The sequence below is a fragment of the Leopardus geoffroyi genome, chromosome B1 (assembly GCF_018350155.1).
Source record: "Leopardus geoffroyi isolate Oge1 chromosome B1, O.geoffroyi_Oge1_pat1.0, whole genome shotgun sequence".
NCBI lineage: Eukaryota > Metazoa > Chordata > Mammalia > Carnivora > Felidae > Leopardus > Leopardus geoffroyi.
In genome coordinates, this window is record NC_059327.1 from 202,049,611 (window position 1) to 202,070,049 (window position 20,439).

At 61.1% G+C, this 20,439-nt stretch overlaps 1 protein-coding gene across 1 annotated transcript in view; it reads left to right on the plus strand.

The window, feature by feature from the left end:
- The window catches only part of SORCS2 (sortilin related VPS10 domain containing receptor 2), a 463,121-nt gene that overhangs the window by 390,047 nt on the left and 52,635 nt on the right, over positions 1-20,439 (plus strand). The window contains 4 exon segments of the mRNA XM_045474649.1: positions 460-524; positions 4,187-4,305; positions 7,608-7,697; positions 15,152-15,331. Of these exon segments, the coding sequence (XP_045330605.1) occupies positions 460-524; positions 4,187-4,305; positions 7,608-7,697; positions 15,152-15,331 (454 nt within the window).

The window sequence follows — 20,439 nt, forward strand, 5'->3', positions numbered from 1 at the left end:
ACTCCCTGTGCTGACTCTCACTTTGCTCACTGGGAAAGGTGAGTGTCCACGAGAGGGGTCGTTCTGGAGGCTGGATTTTTAATAGTCGTATTGGCCCGGACGTCTGTGCTCTAACGGCTAGAGTCAGCTCGTCGGGCCCCTGCCGCTCCCAAGGCCTGCCCAGCCTCCTACGGGGGTTTTGATCATCAAAACAAAACAAAACAAAACAACAACACAGATACAAGGAACGTGAGCGTCTTTGGTAAAGGAGAGTCTGCTACAAAGAGTACTTGAAAAAGGATGCCTAGCGAACCCTGGGTTCTGGCTCCCTCCCCAGGAGCAGGGGGAGGACCACAGAACAAGCGTGGCCCCAGCCCCCGGGGCCACATGGCTACCTGGGGTTCAGGGACTGACGCAGGCACCGTGAGAGGGGCTTGGGGTCCCCATTCCCAGCGCCAACCCCAGCCCGCTCTCTTCCAGGGCCGTGTCTGGGGTGGACACCGACCCCGACCTGGTCCACATGGAAACCCAGGACCTCGGAGGAGGTAAGTCGGGGCCAGGGGAGTGGGGGATGTGCCTGCACCAGGTGTGTGCCCTGCTCGGTTCCTCGGCTGGCCCTGCACAGCCGACCTCGAGATGTTATGATGTGGCGTAACTTTAAGTGTGCTTGTTTTCCAGCTGGGGATAAATTGAAGCCACGCGCTCTGCTCCAGTGGGAAAGTCTATTAAGAGGGTGATTGGTTCCGGCCTCTGAGCACTGAGTGTTTCCTGCTCACTCTGCGCGCACCCTCTGGCGTTGCTGAGTGCTGAGGCCAGGTGGGGGCTTCCGATGGCGTCCCCGTTTAGTGGGGCAGGGGCCTGGCCGCCCCGGCCCAGCCGGCTTCATGCCAGAGGGCGCCCGGGGGCCTTGCATGCTCTGGGAACGGTCCTCTGTGCTCCTGAGGGAGGAGCACTGGCCGTAGAAGTATGGAAGATTCTAGAACCATGGGGTATTCTGGAACATCAGAGCCAAGAGGACCTTTATTCAACACGTACTTGAGTCCCCTGTGGGTCAGGCCGGTGCTGACCCTGCTGGGGACACAGAGGTGAACAAGCCACAGCCCTGCCCTTTGCCTGGTTGGGGACAGCACAGAAGCTGTCCATGTTGTACCAGCCATGGGGCCCGAGCAGCAAGGAGGGGAGGAGAGTGGAGGGGGCGCCGCCCCGGTGCCTGTCGCTGCTCCGACCACATTCCCCTGGGCGCTGGGGCCCTTGAGTCTCCTCCTGCCCGGTTTCCCTTGGAGTGGGGACCTCGCAGGTTCACGTGTAACAGGCGTGGGAGCTGGCGAGGGCCACGCAGGGGAGCTCCCTGGGAGGACACACGGCGGGGAGTGGGGGCGGGGGGCAGATTCAGAGTCGGGCCACAGAGAGTCCCGGCTGAGAACAGAAGCACTGATGTCCACTCCCAGCCCGCCATGTGCCAGTGGCATGACCCCGGGGACGTTCCCTCTCCTCCCGGCCCCTCGGTGTCCTCATCTGTGAAATGGGTCAGTGCCCATGTGGGGCTCAGTGCGGGGACGTCATGAGCGAGCGCTTGGTAGATGTGGACAGAAGCCGCTGCTGAGTCCCTTAACCTCTTCCGAACCCTCAGCTCTTTCCTGGATCGGGGTCAGGCTTCCCCAGAACAAAGCTCAGAGAGGTTCCCGGCTGCCCACATGCACAAGGTCACAGGCTCCCACCATGCTCCACCCCCAAATCTGAAAACACCCTGGGCCTCGCTTAGGGTGACACGGGGACTGACCCGCCACGGGGGTGGTTGTCTCTCAGGATAACCCTGCCTGCAGCGGGGAGGAGGGACAGGCCAGCATCCCGACAAGGGGCACCATTGTCACGTGGAGATGATTTCCCACGACCTGCCCTCCCAGGGGAGAGGGAGAACCCTTGGCCCAGCAGCCACACCACTGGCTCCCCAGAACTGGTGTAGCACCTGAGTGGCGTCCCCTCCACTGAAGACCACGTGTGTCCCCCCACCCCCACCTGACCCCTGGCACCCACGCCCCAGCCTCCGAGCCCCATTAGAGTCCAGTCTAGCCAAGCTCGGTGGCATGGCACCCGGACCTCCTGGTCCCTCCCCAAGTCGTCACCCACCCTGTCTGAACTAGTGGTTCACTCCCCGGGCTCGCCTTGCCAGCTGGCCCCGCCCCTACCAGGGGGTCACTCCCCAGGCTCGCCTTGCCAGCTGGCCCCGCCCCTACCAGGGGGTCACTCCCCAGGCTCGCCTTGCCAGCTGGCCCCGCCCCTACCAGGGGGTCACTCCCCAGGCTCGCCTTGCCAGCTGGCCCCGCCCCTACCAGGGGGTCACTCCCCAGGCTCGCCTTGCCAGCTGGCCCCGCCCCTACCAGGGGGTCACTCCCCAGGCTCGCCTTGCCAGCTGGCCCCGCCCCTACCAGGGGGTCACTCCCCAGGCTCGCCTTGCCAGCTGGCCCCGCCCCTACCAGGGGGTCACTCTCCAGGCTCGCCTTGCCAGCTGGCCCCGCCCCTGCTGGCCCCGCCCCTACTGGGAGCGCTCGACCACATTTCTCCATCTCGGGGTTCTTACTGTCCTTAGACCACCTTCCCTGCCGGCCACCTTCTCGGGGCCTGGGCTGCCGTCACAGCTCTGTGGGGACCGGGTGGGTCTGATTGATTCGCCTCTGTGTCCCCAGCGGATCTGCCGAGTAAATAAGCACATGGTCAAATGCCAGCGGCCAGGGCAGCTGCAGGGCCACTGTGAGTGAGTGGGTGTGCGAGTGGGTGAGTGGGTGAGGGTGTGAGCCCGTGAACGGCGGTGTGAGCTGGGTGGTGACTTCGAGTCAGACCCGGGTGAGTGTTCCCACCGCATGTCCAGCAGGCGAGTCCAGGACAGGAAATTCAGTGCCGCCCGCAGGGAGCGACCAGCCCGTTTGGCGGGGACGTGGACGGGATTCAGGAGCGGGTGGGCAGTGGCACAGCCGTGGCTGACTGTGGGTCCCCCGTGTGCCGCTGTCTCCCTGGGCCCCCGCCGACTCTTGGAGGCTGGCATTAATCCTCAGCTCTGCTGGAGCAGAGCAACTATAACCGAGTTCACCCCCGCTGCTGAGGCGGGCATGGGGTCTTCCTGGCCCCGAGCCCAGCCCCTCGGCCCTGTCCACGCTGTCCAGCCACCAGGGCCGTGGCAGGATGTGCCCCAAAGGCGCTGATGACCCGGAACGCCCTCGTGGGCTCCACTTTGGTGTCCGCGGTTAAACCCTGCTCCTGCCCCGCAAGTTGGAACAAAGAGCGCCTCTGGCATAGGCTCGGGCCCCCCTGCACCATTTCGCGGGACCCCCAAACCCTGGGAAAACAGGATGCGGAGTAAAAACAGCAGCCGCCTGGCAAAGTGTGCGTTCGATTTTGCCTGACCGTAAGCGTTTGCGAAGGGAGGAGAGCGTTCGCCTGAGGTTAGGGGAAGAAAGGACACTTGAGTCCCACCCACACGTACCCCTGTTTAGGTAGGGGAGGCTCCGGGGGGCAGGAGGGGGCCGGTGCCACGACGGGCGCTGTGGGTACCCACCGTGGCCCCGTGCTGCCCTTCTGTGGGTGAGTGCACCTGCCCAGCGCAGGCCCCTGGGCTGGGGCTCTCTGTCTGGGCCAGTCTGAGGTCCTTCTCCCAGTGAGACAGAAGCAGGCTAGGACACTTAAGTTGGGGGTGCGCTATGGCATGAAGCAGTGAGCGGAAGGTGGGCACTCACCCGCCCGCACGACTTTAGCCCGGGGTCAGCGGACATTCCCCATCAGGGGTCAGCTCGGCGGCCCTCGGGTTTTCTGCCATTGTGGCATGAAAGCGTCTGTAGACGACCCCCCAGAGGAGCAGGCGTGGCTCGTCCCTTCCGAGAAGCTGGCGGCAGGCCGGGTGGCCCAGCTTTAGACACGCTCCCCAACCTCCCTCTCTGCCTCAGTTTCCTCCTCCGTAAGATGGGGCCACGACAGCACAGTCTGGAGGATGCAAAGCGCGCCAGGCGTAAGGGGCCACCTCTCAGCGGCAGGTGCAGCCACAGGACGGGCCCCCTGAGACTCAGACCCGCAAGCCAAACCCGCAGCCGTGCTATCCGACGGAGCCAAGAACGGGTCGGCGTTGCATCGCATCTGAGGCTGTGTCTGACGCGTCCTTCGGCAAGAGTCTGGGAGTTTGAGGTTTCCTGCGCCGAGTGCTGCCTCTTATCTCCCGCAGGGTTTCGCTACGTCGCCTGCCAGATCCACAACTGCTCCGATCAGACGCTGACGGCTTTGTTCCCAGGCCGCATTGACCACAGTTCTCTGACCGTGCAGGACGACTACATCTTCTTTAAGGTAAGGCTGCGGCTGGGCCTCTGCCAACGGGCAGCAGGTGGCATGGAGCGTCAGCCACGCTGGGGGAGATACAGTCGCTCGGACGGGAGGCGAGAAGATGGCTCTTTTCCTTCCAAGGCTACTTCGTTCACCGCGTGCTGCTGGCACCCCCCACCAGGGCCCCGCAAAGCCACAGCCTTGAGGCAGGGATGCAGCTCCCTGCCCCTCCCCGCCTCGGCCCGTCAGCAACCTCCCACGGCTCGGGGGCCCCGAGCCCAAGCCCAGTTTGCTCCTGTTGGTTCCGCTGACTTTGGGACTGATAGGGGCTGTCTGGTCATTGCCCGTACACGTGGGTTCCTCAGGTCACGGCTGGGACCACCCTTAAGAACCATGTGGTCTGACCATTCAGAAACTCCAGTGAATAACCGATCATACCGCTTCTTGATTCCTTCTCCTGATGAGGAGCTCACTCCTTCAAAACCAGCCTGTCCCCCTCCTGGATAGCTCAGACCTTTAGAAAGTTCATTCTGGCACAAAGTGTTGGCTTTACTCTCATCTGGGAGCCCCTGTCCTGCCCCCTGGGGCCCCACGAGATAAATGCCAAGGCTCCCTCCGCACTCAGCCTCCTCTTTGCCCTGTCTCGGGGACGTTTCGTCACCGCAGCTGCCTCGTCCACACAAGGACACCGGGGCTTGCTGCGCACGAGCGTATGGATAGATCTGATCTGTAAGGAGCGGGGCTCAACCAGGCCACATGGAAGGTGGGAGAAGAAGCAGTCCCCGCTCACCACAGTCGGGGCACCTGCTCGTCCCTGGGGTTTGCTCTGCCTGAGCTCGGACGGGACTGCAGCTGGGGCTTGGTCTCTGCTCCTCACGGTCATGGTGGCCTGGTCTGACCAGTGACCGGTGACACTGTCGATGTGGGACAGGGGCACCGGTGGCCCCCAGCACCTGCTCAGGCCGTCAGGGGCCGCAGACGTCCATCTGCCTCCTGTCCTGCTCTGGTTCCCATCTTTCTCCAAAGCTGCCCAGAAAAGCTGTCTTAACCCCCAACTTGGAGGTCGCGGGGACGCTGCTCCCCTGCAGACTGATCTTGGGCGGGTTTGAGCTAGTCCTGCCTCCCCTGCTCTACTACTCTCTTCCCTGCCTTCTTGGACCTCAGAGGACCCGGCAGGTGCCTGGCGGCCCCTCCCACCAGCCCTCACCACCAACAAAGTATGTGATGAACCTGAAAGTCCGCCTCCTGGGTCCCCCCTGGAGGTGCTGAGCGGCTCTTGGTGCTGGTTCCTTTGCAGGGGACAGACAGGTGGGGGTCCGAACCTAATGGTGCCACGGCTGGCTTTGGGAAGAGCCATCATTCCACCTCAGAGCCTCTACTTGCTGACCCATAAAATGGGCGTGACAGGTCCTGGCCGCCTGGAGGCCTGGGACGGACGCCAGCTGCGTTCACGTGGGAGAGGGCCTGCTGGATGTGGCCGGTGACCTGCCATTTGGGGAAGAAACGCTGTGGCACCCGGGGGCGGGGGGCAGACTCCTGTATGAAGGATGTGGCTGTGTTTAGTGCATTCTGTTCTCTGGGTTAAAAGTCGCATTCACATCTCAGGGATACTGGCGGTTCTGCCCGCCCCACAAGCCCCCTCCCCCCACGGCCGGTGGATGAGGAAGGTCACCATGTCTGCAGGCCTCCTTCTTTCTGCACCGGGGCCCCAGAAGACCCCGCTGTCTTCACCACCAGCTCCTGGCAGAAATGGGCCTGGCCCGCCCTGGCTGGCTGAGCATCCGCCCACAGGGCTCCCCAGTGAACCTGAACTTCTCGAGGCCAAGAGGGCCGCCAAGCCCGGCCCTGCCTTCTGCTCCACTGGGGGAGCTCAGCGGCTGGCAGACAGGGCTCTGAGAAGGGGCACCGACCTCTCTCAGCCACTCTCTCCAGAGTCCTCCCCCACCTGCTAAGCAGGTCTGTCTCTGGGCTGCTTGGCTCTTCTTTCTGAGGAAGCAGAGTGCTATCTCCTCCTCCAGGAAGTCCGCCTGGCCTCTCCCACCCCAGTGCACTCTCTCTCTGAGCTCCCAGGACCCCCACGCGTCCCCCATCCCAATACTCCCTGCTCTGGGGGCCCTGAGGGCCAGACCACCGCAGACCGCACAGAGCCTTGCCCTCAGGATAGAATTGTCTAGAGAAATCTCTTCATTCTTGTAGTCATGATGCTTTGCACATTGTGAGCCTGTTATAGTTTGTTGATTAGTAATAATAATTCCAGTAGCTCTTTGAGTCCTCCTGGGGCCTTGGGGCCGCCCCACATGCTTCCCGGATCCTGCTCCCCATGACTGCCCCATCGCGTAGTTTCTGATACTGCCCTCCTCGTTTATAGCGGGGAAACCGAGGCTCAGAAAAACTCTCCCAAGGCCACCTGGTTTACAGATGGCGGGGCTGGCATTCGAGCCCGGCCAGTGACGCATGGTGGCCTATGCTCCTAAGCAGTGACCTGCATTGCCATGTACATACACCTGCGCACACACACACACACACAAACACACACAACTCGTGCTCACTCAGGCATAGAAGACACCCCCCCACGTGCATGCACACGGTGAACACACCCGGGGGGTCACACGTTCACACTCACACACGTGCATGGGTGCACACCCACAGGCACGCACATACGGTGAGACGTAGATGTCACCCATCGTCCCCCCGGCCACCGCCCTCTGCCCTCGTCCGGCAGCTGCCCCCCCTGCCCCTCTCCCCCCCCCCCACTCTTCTCCTTGCCCCATCCCCTAAAGAGCCTCTCCTTTCCTGGCTCTCCTGTCGTCTCCCACGGAAGACAACTCACTATCTCTGTGCTTCGGTTTTCTCATCTTCGAGACGGAAACGAGCACAGTGTGCGGGCGGCCTCAGCGAGCGTTGCCTCCTGTTCCGCGGCTCATGCCTCGCGCTTCACTGGTCGTCTCTCGTGGCTTGAGCTCGCCTTTGGCCAGTCCCGTCCTCCCCCCGGTGGCCCTCCGTGCACCCTCCCGAAGAGGAGTTCTGGGGCAGAGAACCCCCTCCACCTTCCGTCGCTTGGATATAGGGAAACGGGTGCTGGGAGAGCGTGGGGACAGAGGTTGGTTCTCACAGACGGAGGTGGAGAAGACGTCCCAGAGGGTGGACGTGTGGTGTCGGGCTTTGAAGGAGGAGGACGAGTCTTTCCATCTCGCGCAGAGCAGGTGTGAGCAAAGTCACGGGGCGTTCTCACCAGCTGACGCGCGATTTAGAGCGTCCCACTCGTCCGCTCGTGGCCCGGCTTGACTGCAACGGCTCCCTGGGTTTGTCTTCTTCCGTCCCATTAGGCCACCGCGACAAACCGGACCAAATATTACGTCTCTTACCGTCGCAACGAGTTTGTCCTGATGAAGCTTCCAAAGTACGCGCTGCCACAGGTAAGAGGGGTCCCCCGTGCCCGGCCCCGTGGCCAGGTCCCAACCCGCGCTGCCCCCGTCTGCCAGTGTGGCTGTGCCTCCTGCGGCCACTCCCCTCGCACGCTGTCCGCTCCGGCCTCACGTGCGCCCCGCTCCACCCGGTCTTAGGGCCTCCTCCCGACCTCAGGGAGCTGGGGGTCCCCCACACCCATCTCCTCCTTTCATCTGGGTTTGCAGGCACGGGGCAGTTTCTGCTCTACTCACCTCTGCATTCCAGCCGCCTGGTATGGCTACGGGTGCTCAGTTAATGCCACTTCCTTCCCCTTTGCTGGGCAGGCAGGGAGGGGGGGTGGGGGCGGCCTAGACCCTGCCCCCCCAGCCCTGCCTCAGGGCCAGACTCCACCGTGCCCCCCCACCACCCCCCCCCCCCGCTGGTGGTATTCCCATCCCATTTCAAATCTCTGGTTGACATTCAGAGAGGCTCAGTAACCTGTCTGAGGTCACACAGCTGGTGAGAAACCGAAGCTGGTCTCAACCCAGGTCCCTGTGAGTCTGAGACCAGCCTCATGCCACATCTCCCCCCCAGAGGACATCGGATGGCCCGCTTCGCAGACCTCTATCCTCGGTGCTTATAATTTAGAGGCGCAGACTGGAGCAGCCGTTCTCCCACACGTATTTATTGAGCATCAAGTATAAGCTGGGATCTGATGCTACAGCTGTGGAACAGATACCCCAGTTCCTGCTCTCGTGGGGTTTTCAGAGAGGAAACAGGCAAATGTCCAACATAGTTGCAGGCTGTGCTCTGCACTGTGAGGGGGGGAGAGGCAGAGACAGAGGGTGAGGAAGTGGGGGGACTTCCCTGAGGGGACATTTCCTCTGAAGTCTAAAGGTCGTGGGAAAGCTGCCCAGGTGGCGGGCTGGGCTTGTGCAAAGGCCCTGGGGCAGGAGGGAGCCTGGCTGTAAGGCAGAGGATGGTGAGGAGACGAGATCTTTGCTGTGGGGTTCTGTGCATTGCTGTAAAGTCCTCCGCACCTGTGCTGTGCTGCGCGGGGCACCAGAACACCTCTCCTGAGCCATGAATGAGAAAAATACTTGGGTTTTTTTAAGCTATAAGAAAACTTTTTCAAACTTCTTGATAAAAGAAAAGGGGGAAAATGGAAAAGAAAAGACAGAGCGAAAAGGAACGAGTTGCATAGATTAACTCCAGGCTTGGCTGAGTCCGTAAATGAAAAGCTAATGGTTTCATTAAGGGCAGATGGGTTGGTTGGTGTCGTCCCTGGGGAGTGAGGGGGCCTTTTCAGCTTCTGAGGCTCTTCCTCCCTCCTCCCCCGGGACTGCAGCAGCATCAGAAGCCTCCTGTGTCGTGGCCCTGTGCCCTGGAGTTGGGGAGGGGGACACCAGGCAAGGAGGGCTTAGGTGGATGCCCGGCCCCTCCCTGCTCCCCTGTGACACTGGGACTGTGGGCGGTTTCTGACCCTCTCCGGGGCCGGGGGTGGCTGGACCAGCAGCCAGGCCACGTCTGAAGGAGTTGTCAGCCTACGCCACAAGTCATGACCTCCGTGACCTTGAGCTCTGGCCGCGCCTCCTGGACCTCGGAGTCCTTGCCTGCCCGGGGAGGGGGTGGGGGTGATGAAGCGTGTGTTTCTCAAAGTCGTCGGTGGGGTCCTCGTGTCCCCCCGCAGGACCTTAAGGGTAACGTTACCTGCTAGCTTCCTTCTTCCCCATTTCTGTGGGAAAAGGGGCCGTCGGAAAGAATCGCGAGGCTGTGATGGGAGACACGGCCCTCGCATCCCAAGTGGGCGGCAGAAATGCGACACGTACGTGCCTCCGTGCGATCGGTTTCAAGGGGAGACCAGGTGCCCGTTCGCATCGTGGCTTTTGCACGGGCACGGACTACGCTGCCTCGGGGCCGTGCCCGGGACCCGGTGACAGGCGGTTGAGGACGATGGGTGAACTGGGTTGCCCTCAGGGAGCACTCCCTGCCCCCCTGGTGCCCTGCGGGGTGAAGACCTTGTATCATGTTGGAGCACTTTGCCCAGACAGACAGCAGGCCTGTTTCCTCTTCACCAAATTCAGGGGCGCAGCCAGACCCCAGGGTTTCCCACCAACAATCTGTAGAACCGGCCAGTGGAATTTCCTAATCAGATTGTGTTGTTTCATGATGAATTTGTAGCTCCTGTCTGTTTCCTCCCCTCAAACCAGCTCCGTTTTCCCCCCTTTTAATTGCTGTAGAAACATCAGGAAGGCAATAGAAATTAGAGCAGAGAGGAGGCTCCCTCCCCGGTTACCCAGCCCCTGTGCCAGTCCCCCTTCCCCCGTCCCCGCCCCCCATCCCTGTCCCCCATCCTGTCCCCCTGTCCCCCATCCCCATCCCGTCCGCCTGGCCCCTGTTTGGTTCTTCTTACAGTCCTTGGCCACATGCCCCAGTGACTTCCGCGTAGCTGAATCAGAGCAGGCATTCCGTGTACAGCCGACGTGATATCATGAAAATTTTCCCGGGATGGTGCCGGAGACCCACTGTCAGTGACTGTAGAGCTGCCCGTGGAGGAGACCGTACCTCGTTTAAGCCACATTTCTGTGGTTGGGCCCTTGGTCGTTTCCAACAAGGCGGCGATGCTTACCTATTGTGCCTGCGGGTATGTCTTTATTTTCTCAAGTTCAAGTCTAAGAAGAACTTCTAGACAACGGATTTAAATATTTGTGCAGCTGGGCTGCTTCCTAAAAGGTTCCACCTTGCCACCGGCAAAGTCGGAACAGACCGGTTTCAACAGAGCTCGGCCAGATTTTTTGTGTCGTGTCCCTTCTTTCCACATTCCTTGTACTTTAAACGGCGTGACTGGTACCACGCGACTTTCCTTTCACCTGCCTGCGAAACCACAAAAGGCGACCAGGCTTGATTAGGCGTGCCAGCGCCCTTTGCTTGAATTATTTACTTGTAATGATTAAAAAAAAAAAAAAAAAAAATACCACCTTCCTTAACAGAAAAAATAAATAGACAAAGGCTATAAACAGACAAGAGGAGAGAAATCCAAAAGACCATCAGTTATGTGCAACCTTTCATAAGCATAAAGCAAATGCAAATTTACTTCCAAATAAAATAGCCTTTTATTTGTAATAACCTTTATAAAACAAAATGAAAGCACGAAGCGTAAGAACGAAGGCCACGGGGCCGGGGGAGGGGCCGGAAGTGCCAGCCCTGCGTCTTCCCACTTGGACGCCGGTGGCTCCGGGGCATCTCATGGTGCAGCTGTGTTGGAACTCTGGGGTCTGTTCGGAGGCTTGCGGCGTCCAGGCGACCGTGTGGATAGTGAATCCAGGCTCGTTTCTGCAATTTTGGCTCTTCCGTGATAGCAGCCACCCCACCACCCCGCCCGCCGCAGCCTCGTGGCAGGAGACAGGGCTCGCGTGAGCAGCGTGGACACTGGGAGCCAGGATGGCCATGGGGACCCCGTTCTCCCAATCCTGGGGGTCTGTGCTGGGAGTTGATGGCTGCTTCTCATCACGGAGCTGCAGCATCCTGGCGGGAAGCCGTCACTGCAGCCAGCAGCGGGCCAGAGCCTGCTTCCAGCCCCCACCCTCTTCTGTGTCCCCTCTTGTCCCCTTTTGGAAGCAGAGATTTAGGGACTACGACACTCACAAGCAACCACACGCCTGTTGGAGTTTACAAAAGTCACCGTGCATGCCCCAGGGGAATGGCTCAGCCTCACAAAAGATCTGAGAAGAACTTAACTTTTTAGCTCCGACGGATCCCTGGTACAGAAACAGAAAACCAAACCCAAGGAAGGGAGAGAATCTGGTTTCCAGAGTTAGCACATTATTAATTTCCAGTGTCCAGTTTTCAACAACAACAAATTACAAGGCATAAAAAACGTACGATCCGATCAAAGGAGAAAGCGACAGAAGCTGTCCCTGAGAATACCAGATGGCAAACCTACCAGACAAAGACTTTAATACAATTGTCCCAAAGACGCTCAAAGAGAGGGAAACCATGAAGCGGGTCAAGGAAACAATGTAAAGATGAGCAAAATAGAAATAACCAAGAAATAGAAAACATGAAAAGGAACCAAAAATAAATTCTGTGGCTAGGAGGGACAACATTGGAAATGCAAAATTCACGAGGTGGCTCGGAGGGAGGTTTGAACAGACAGAAGGAAGACTCCCAGGTAGGACCGTTGACGTTACGGAGTCTGAGGGAGGGGAAGGAAGATGGGTTGAGGAGAGGCACACCAGTGGGACAGCAGCAAGTGACCAACGTATGTGTGTGGGTGTCCCAGAAGGACAGGGGACCGAGAGGGGGCAGGAAAGCCATTTAAAGAAACACTACAGGCATATACACTGTTTCTACCTTCTGGCCTCCCCATTCCCTGTTTCCGCAACAGTCTTGCCTCTTTGTCCCTCAAGGTAACAGGGGTGTAACTCGTAGAGACTTCTCAGTACCCATTCTTCCCCTGAGCCTCTGCTTTAACAACCCCCCACTTTTAGCTGGCACATTGCTTCCCAGCACAAGACCACATTTCCCAGCTCCCCTTGCAGCGAACACGTGGTCACGTCGCTAACGTCTGGCCGCCACGTACGGAAGTGGGGTTGCCGTGGGAGACTTCTCAGAGCCCCCCTCTAAAGGCAAGCCTCTGTCTCCCTCTTTCCTTCCTCCTTCCTGCTGCTCGCACGTCAGCATGATGGCCGCAACTCTGACCATCGTCGTGAACCATGAGGACGAGGGCCATGTCGTGGGACAGCGGGATGATGACCCAGGAGGAGCCTCTGTCCCTGGTGACATGTTAGAACTTCCATACCAGACCGTGCACCTGCAGACGTTTTTACATGGGGGAGGAAGGAGCTGGCTTGTTTGAACCAACTTTTCTTTTCTAGTTTCTGTCACATGCAACCAAGCCTAATTCTACCTGGTAACAAATATTGGCTACTTTGGTATTTCCTTCCACGTCTCTCTCCAGGCCGTACAAACACAGAGACAGACACATCTACATGTATCTACAAATACGTCTACAGACGTGTACGTAGAACTGATAGTTTTTCGCATCCTTTGTTTGAAAATGGAGTCAACACATGTCTCTCTGGCTCCTAACTTTTCAGAGATAGAATAACATAAATCCAGATGTGAGCAAACACTGCATTTTTTTTTTAATCTCTTCTCTCTGGTCTTTTGTCATGGTCTCTAATCAGCAAAGATTTTTTTTTAAAGGCCATTCTCAATATCGGCATGCATGGCGTGAAATGAGCATCCTTTTAGCCAGGCCGGTGGGAAGGAATTCGTATAAACTCTCAGAACGTCACGGAACATGTGTAAGAGCTTTAAAAACATTCTTACTCTCCAATGCAACAACTTCCCCTTAGAATTTATGTTCAGGATGTGATCCGAGAGGCGGAGACCTATGTCTAGGGATGTTCACGACCGTCCTGCACATAATGTTGGAGACGCGGATGGCTCGCCAGTGGGGAAATGCTTCGGTGAAACGTGGTACACCCAACAATGATGATAATATGCCGTCATCAAAAAGTGTGTATGCTTGAGTGACGCTGCACGTGGGAAGAAAAACCTATGAATCACACGTGGAAAAGGCCCGAAAGTGAACGTTTTTATTTTTGTTTAAAAATTTTTGTAAATGTTTATTGTTGAGAGAGAGACAGACGGAGTGTGAGCTGGGAAGGGGTAGAGAGGGAGACTCAGAATCCGAAGCGGGCTCCAGGCTCCCAGCTGTCGGCACAGAGCCCGACGCGGGACTCGAACTCACAAACCGCGAGATCATGACCCGAGCCGAGGTCGGACGCTCAACCGACTGAGCCCCCCAGGCGCCCCAAAGTGAACATTTTTAAATGGTGGGATCAGGTCTCTCCAGGGACGGCATTGCTGGCAACTTCTGGCCACTTCCTACGTTTTTCTTTGTTTCCCAGATCATAGTAAGCATTCCCCCAATGCGCTTACCCAGGTGCAGAGGAGACGAGGTTGGGATTAATGCCACAGCAGATGTCGTCGCTTACCACGTGATCGCCACCAGCACCGCCTGAGCTCGGCCCAGCAGCGCTGGCCCGTGGAACACCTTCCCCGCTGGGGCGGCGGATTGCGCAAACCCCGTGGACACAGTGCAGCTCGGCCTGTGGCCGCGAGCCGACAGATAGGGGAAGGGAGGCAGGAGACGGGAGCAGTGGTCCACTTGCTTGTAGTGCCGGGTCCTGCGTGTGTCTGTCCCTGTGCCCCGCCACTGTCCCGTGGCATGGACGCTCCCTGCCTGGTGACGAGCTTCTTGGTTCCAGTCATTTCCGCGTGTTAGATTTCCGGTGTAGACAAAGGGCCCCAGCTCGTGCTGCCGGGGACCTCCCGATGCTTCACAACGCTGCCTCCCCTTTCTGCAAAGCCCCTTCTCGGGGGCTGCGCGGGAGGGCAGGCAGGGGGCCATCAGCCCTGCGTCCTACCCCGGGCGGCCAGATCTTGTCTTTCACTGGAGGCCACGTCCCGTGGACGAACGGGGACTCCCCCGTTCTTAGAGAAACCAGCTTCCTCTGTCTCTGCCGGCCCTGATAGCAGATGAGAAGGCGTAGAGAGAAGTGTACCCCCAAACTGGGCGGGGGCGGGGGTCGGCCTCGCCTCTGCAGGAGCTGGCTGGCCTCACCCGGCCTCATCCGCCCGTCGGCAGAGCCGGGCAGCCGCACTGCCAGCAGGGTAATGAAAGTCAGAGTGGTAGAAGGGAAGGAACGGCTCCCGCCGGGGAGTAAAAGCTTGTTATGGCTTTGAAGTGGCCCTTTTCACGGGGCTCCCACGCAGGACTGGGCGCTGGCCGGGAGAGAAAAGAAAAGCGCGGCCAAGGGTGGCCCTGGGTCCCTTTTCCTTCCTTTTTACATCAGTGGGTTTTTGTTTTGCTTCTGAATTGTAAAACCTGGAGCTGAGCCTCGAGAGGACTGGGGAGTGACTTAACCCAGTCCTCCCACCGCGGCGGGGGGGGGGGGGGAATGTTCCCGAGGGCAGAGCCCGCCCATGGCTCCCCGCTGAGCCCGAGTGCCTGGACCAGCACCTTATGGTCCTTATGAACGGCGCCTTGTGAACATGTGCTGAGTAAAGGAACCAACGGAGGACTGGTCTGACCCTCAGGATGGGCCGGGGAGGGGAGGCCCGTCCCCTGCCTCGCAGAGGTGACCCCTCGGGGTGCTTCCTGACGTCTGGGAGTACACGGCGTGCATGGCGGGGAGAGACGGGCAGATAGCCCCCCTGAGGGCATCCCTCCCACGAGCCAGTCCGGAGGGCTGGAACGTCACCCCCATTTTGCAGGTGGGAAGACAGAGACCCGGGGCGGACCAAGGTCACAGAGCTGAGGGCAGCAGCAGGTTGGAAAGGCCTAGGTCGGCATGGCTCCCAGAGAGCCATGCCCGGCACCCCAGGCCTGCCCGCTCCCTCGAGGCTCACTCCCCCACCCCCACCTCCCCTCTGCACCGCTGACCTGCGCTCTCCCCCGCCGCGTCCCCAGGATCTGCAGATCATCAGCACGGACGAGAGCCAGGTGTTTGTGGCGGTTCAGGAGTGGCACCAGACGGACACCTACAACCTGTACCAGTCGGACACGCGCGGCGTGCACTACTCGCTCGTCCTGGAGGACGTGCGCAGCTCCCGGCAGGCCGAGGACGGCGTGCTCATCGACATCCTCGAGGTGGGCGCCAGGGAGGGACCCGGGGCGCCTGGGGCCCTCAGCCGGCTGTTAGGTGTCACCCCCGTCCTCGCTCCCTCCCCTCCCCTCCCCTCCTCTTCCTTCCCCTCCCCTCCCCTTCTCTCCCCTTCCCTCCTCTCGCCTCCCCTCCCCTTCTGTCCTCTCCCCTCCCCTCCGCTCCCCTCCTCTCCCCTCCCCTCCCCTCCCCTCCTCTCCGCCCCCCTCCCCCTCTCTTCTCTCCTCCCCTCCCCTCCTCTCATCTCCCCTCCCCTCCCCTCCACTCCCCTCCCCTCCCCTCGCCTCGCCTCCTCTCCCCTCCTCCTCCCTCCCCTCCCCTCTCCTCCACTCCTCCTCTCCTCCCCTCCCCTCCTCTCCACTCCCCTCCCCTCCCCTCCCCTCCTCTTCCTTCCCCTTCCCTCCTCTCCACTCCCCTCCCCTTCTCTTCCCTCCCCTCCCCTCCTCTTCCTTCCCCTCTCCTCCTCTCCCCTCCCCTCCCCTTCTCTTCCCTCGCCTTCTCTTCCCTCCCCTTCCCCCCTCTCACCTCCCCTCCCCTCTGTCCTCGCCCCTCCCCTCTGCTCCCCTCCCCTCCCCTCCTCTCCTCTTCCTTCCCCTCCCCTCCCCTTCTCTCCCCTCCCCTTCTCTTCCCTCCCCTTCCCTCCTCTCGCCTCCCCTCCCCTTCTGTCCTCTCCCCTCCCCTCCGCTCCCCTCCCCTCCCCTCCGCTCCCCTCCCCTCCCCTCCTCTCCCCTCCCCTCCTCTCCCCTCCCCTCCTCTCCCCTCCCCTCCTCTCTCCTCCCCTCCCCTCCTCTCCCCTCCCCTCCCCTCCTCTCCGCCCCCCTCCCCCTCTCTTCTCTCCTCCCCTCCCCTCCTCTCATCTCTCCTCCTCTCCCCTCCCCTCCTCTCCCTTCCCCTCCCCTCCCCTTCTCTCCCCTTCCCTCCTCTCACCTCCCCTCCCCTTCTGTCCTCTCCCCTCCCCTCCGCTCCCCTCCCCTCCCCTCCTCTCCCCTCCCCTCCTCTCCCCTCCCCTCCCCTCCCCTCCTCTCCGCCCCCCTCCCCCTCTCTTCTCTCCTCCCCTTCCCTCCTCTCATCTCCCCTGCCCTCCCCTCCCCTCCCCTCCCCTCCTCTCCCTTCCCCTCCCCTCCTTTCCGCCCCCCTCCCCCTCTCTTCTCTCCTCCCCTCCCCTCCTCTCATCTCCCCTCCCCTCCCCTCCACTCCCCTCCCCTCCCCTCGCCTCACCTCCTCTCCCCTCCTCCTCCCTCCCCTCCCCTCCTCCTCCATCCCCTCCCCTCCCCTCTCCTCCACTCCTCCTCTCCTCCCCTCCCCTCCTCTCCACTCCCCTCCCCTCCCCTCCTCTTCCTTCCCCTCCCCTCCCCTCCACTCCCCTCCCCTTCTCTTCCCTCCCCTCCCCTCCTCTTCCTTCCCCTCTCCTCCTCTCCCCTCCCCTCCCCTTCTCTTCCCTCCCCTCCCCTCCCCTCCCGTCTCCTCCACTCTTCTTCCCTCCTCTCCCCTACCTTCCCCTCCCAACTCCCCTCCCTCCTCTCCTCTCCACTTCCCTCCCCTCCTCTCCCCTCCCTTTCTCTCCCCCCTCTCCTCTCCACTTCTCTCCCCTTCCCTCCCCTCCCCTTCCCTCCTCTCCCCTTCCCTCTCCTCCTCTCCCCTTCTCTCTTCTCCCCTCCCCTCCCCTCCTCTCCCCTCCCCTCCTCTCTCCTCCCCTCCCCTCCACTCTGCACCCCTCCCCCTCTCTTCTCTCCTCCTCTCCCCTCCTCTCATCTCCCCTCCCCTCCCCTCCCCTCCCCTCGCCTCGCCTCCTCTCCCCTCCTCCTCCCTCCCCTCCCCTCCTCCTCCATCCCCTCCCCTCCCCTCCCCTCTTCTCCACTCCACCTCTCCTCCCCTCCCCTCCTCTCCACTCCCCTCCCCTCCCCTCCCCTCCTCTTCCTTCCCCTCCCCTCCTCTCCACTCCCCTCCCCTTCTCTTCCCTCCCCTCCCCTCCTCTTCCTTCCCCTCTCCTCCTCTCCCCTCCCCTCCCCTTCTCTTCCCTCCCCTCCCCTCCCCTCCCGTCTCCTCCACTCTTCTTCCCTCCTCTCCCCTACCTTCCCCTCCAACTCCCCTCCTTCCTCTCCTCTCCACTTCCCTCCCCTCCTCTCCCCTCCCTTTCTCTCCCCCCCTCCTCTCCACTTCTCACCCCTTCCCTCCCCTCCTCTTCCCTCCCCTCCCCTCCCCTTCCCTCCTCTCCCCTTCCCTCTCCTCCTCTCCCCTTCTCTCTTCTCCCCTCCCCTCCCCTCCTCTCTCCTCCCCTCCTCTCTCCTCCCCTCCCTCTCTCCTCCCCTCCCCTCCATGCTGCCCCCCTCCCCCTCTCTTCTCTCCTCCCCTCCCCTACTCTCATCTCCCCTCCCCTCCCCTGCCCTCCTCTCCCCTCCCCGTTCTTCCTCTCCCCTCCCCTCTCCTCTCCCCTCCCCTCCCCCTCTCTTCTCTCCTCCCCTCCCCTCCTCTCATCTCTCCTCCCCTCCTCTCCCCTCCTCTCCCCTCCCCTTCCCTACCCTCCCCTTCCCTCCTCTCCCCTTCCCTCCCGTCCCCTCCCCTTCCCTCCTCTCCCCTTCCCTCTCCTCCTCTCCCCTTCTCTCTTTTCCCCTCCCCTCCCCTCCTCTCCCCTCCCCTCCTCTCCCCTCCCCTCCTCTCTCCTCCCCTCCCCTCCACTCTGCCCCCCTCCCCCTCTCTTCTCTCCTCCCCTCCCCTCCTCTCATCTCCCCTCCCCTCCCCTCCCCTCCTCTCCCCTCGCCTCCCCTCCTCTCCACCCCCCTCCCCCTCTCTTCTCTCCTCCCCTCCCCTCCTCTCATCTCCCCTCCCCTCTCTTCCTCTCCCCTTCCCCTCCCCCTCTCCTCTCAACTTCTCTCCCCTCCCCTCCCCTCCCCTTCCCTCCTCTCCCTTCCCTCCCCTCCCCTTCCCTCCCCTCCCCTCCCCTCCCCTTCCATCCTCTCCCCTTCCCTCTCCTCCTCTCCCCTTCTCTCTTCTCCCCTCCCCTCCCCTCCCCTCCTCTCTCCTCCCCTCCCCTCCACTCCACCCCCCTCCCCTCTCTTCTCTCCTCCCCTCCCCTCCTCTCATCTCCCCTCCTCTCCCCTCCCCTCTTTTCCTCTCCCCTTCCCCTCCCCCTCTCCTCTCCCCTCCCCCTCCCCTCTCCCCTCCCCTCCCTCCCCTCATCTCCCCTCCCCTCTTTTTCCCTGCTACTCCCACCCCGTCGCTAATGCTCTATCTCAGGTCTGCAGATATATCTGCAAAGTGTAAAGCACCAGATATTTGAGGCTTCGCAGGCCAGGAAGATGCTACGTAGGTGCGTTTAGAGCAGGAGACAGACTTACTCTTTCTGATGAAATTAAAAATCCAATGATGGGGTATGACTTCTTTGTAATACAGGTCTACCAACAGAGAAGAAGGATGCTTTGGGGAGGGATATTTTGCTGATTGGGGAACAGCGTTCGCGGTTCTCATCACGGACGCAATCGCAGGCCTCCATCTGTAAAGCCATTCCCGGCGTGCGCCCATGCAGGGCGGGGTTTGGCCTGAGGGACAGAGCCTGGGACTCCTGCTCAGTCTCAGCCCCCGAGCGTCCCTGCCTCCCTGCCTCTCCCCCTGTGCACTCCCTGGGGTCTCTCCTCAGCTGTCTCCCCCTGCACTTGCTGTCCCCTGACACCGAGGCCGATCGGAGGCTCTGAGCGGGGCTTCCTGGCTCCCACGCGGGGGGCCTCAACCCTGCACTATCTCATTCTGTGCCTGGATGCCACAGACGTCAGTCACGCTGTTCCCCACCTGGACGGCCTCTCACGGCCGGTCCCCTCCTCTGCTCTAGTCCACACTGGAGCTGGGCAGGGGCCACTCAGCCCATTTCTAGTCAGGAGCCCAAAGCTCAGAGGTCAGCGACCTGCCCGCACAGACCTGGGAATCAGCAAGGAATCCGGAACCAGCCCGGGCCTGTCCACCCCACGCTTGGCCCCAAACTCCTAGCTAGCACGCCCTAGCTCGGTCTTTCACCTTCTCGCTCTCCCTCCTTTCCTTGCCCTCGGGGAGCCCCCGCCCGTGAGAAAGTGCCCCAATTACAGTAACTGCTGGACGGTGGGTCTGCCAGGCCTGCAGGGCTGAGGGCGTCCCTGCTGCGAGCCAGCGAGCCAGCGGGAGCCTGGGGCAGGCAGTGGGGTTTCTCGGCCTGGGAAGCGGCCTCCCAGAGAGACCCAAGGCTCAGCGTTCACCTCTGAGCTGTTAGCAAGCAGCACGAACCATTTTCCCCCGAGAAAGTAATGACTGTAATCATTTGTCAGGGTTCACGTCCCCGCTAGAGGACTCAGAGGAACACAGCCCCAGGCCCACTGCCATTTGCTAGAAGCTACTTGCAGGAGCCCCCCCCCCCAGGTCCCTCCCCTGCAGAGCCTCCGGGGAGGCCGCTGGGCCCCCCCAGACCCGGTTCTGCAAGGCGTCTTCACAGCTGCTGCACATCCCAGCCGGCTGGGGGAGAGAGCACGAGTGGCAGTGGCAGGGGGAGGGCGACCAGGGCCAGGGGGCCGCAGACAGGGGCACGTTCCACGGCCTGTCCCGTCCCAAGGTGTCTCTGTGCTGGGCTAGGAACGGGGTTCAGGGGATCCCAGTCTTGTCCCTGTCCCTGAAGAGCCCTGCCCATAGTTGGGGGAGCAGCCATTGTAGTGGGCTGAATGGGGACCCCAAAACTCTACGGCCATGTCAGTCCCCGGCACGTGTGACCGAGACCCCATCTAGAAAAGGGGTCTTTGCGGCTGTCATTGAGTGAAGGCCCTTGAGACAAGACCACACTGGATTGTCCAGCTGGGCCCCAGATCCGGTGACGAATGTCCTTTGGGGACAGAAGAGGAGATACGGGCCCAGAAAGGCGACAACGTGAAGACAGGGAAGAGGTTGAAGAGCTGTGGACACAAGCCCGGGGCCCCGGGAGCCACCAGAAGCTGGAAGGGACAAGGGAGGGTCCTCCCCCGGAGGCTCTGGAGGGAGCGCACCCCTCCCACACCTCGGTTTTGGGCTTCCGGCTTCCAGACAGTGGGGGAACATATTTTCTGTTAGGTTAAGCCCCCCTGTTTGTGATGCGTCCTTACAGCCA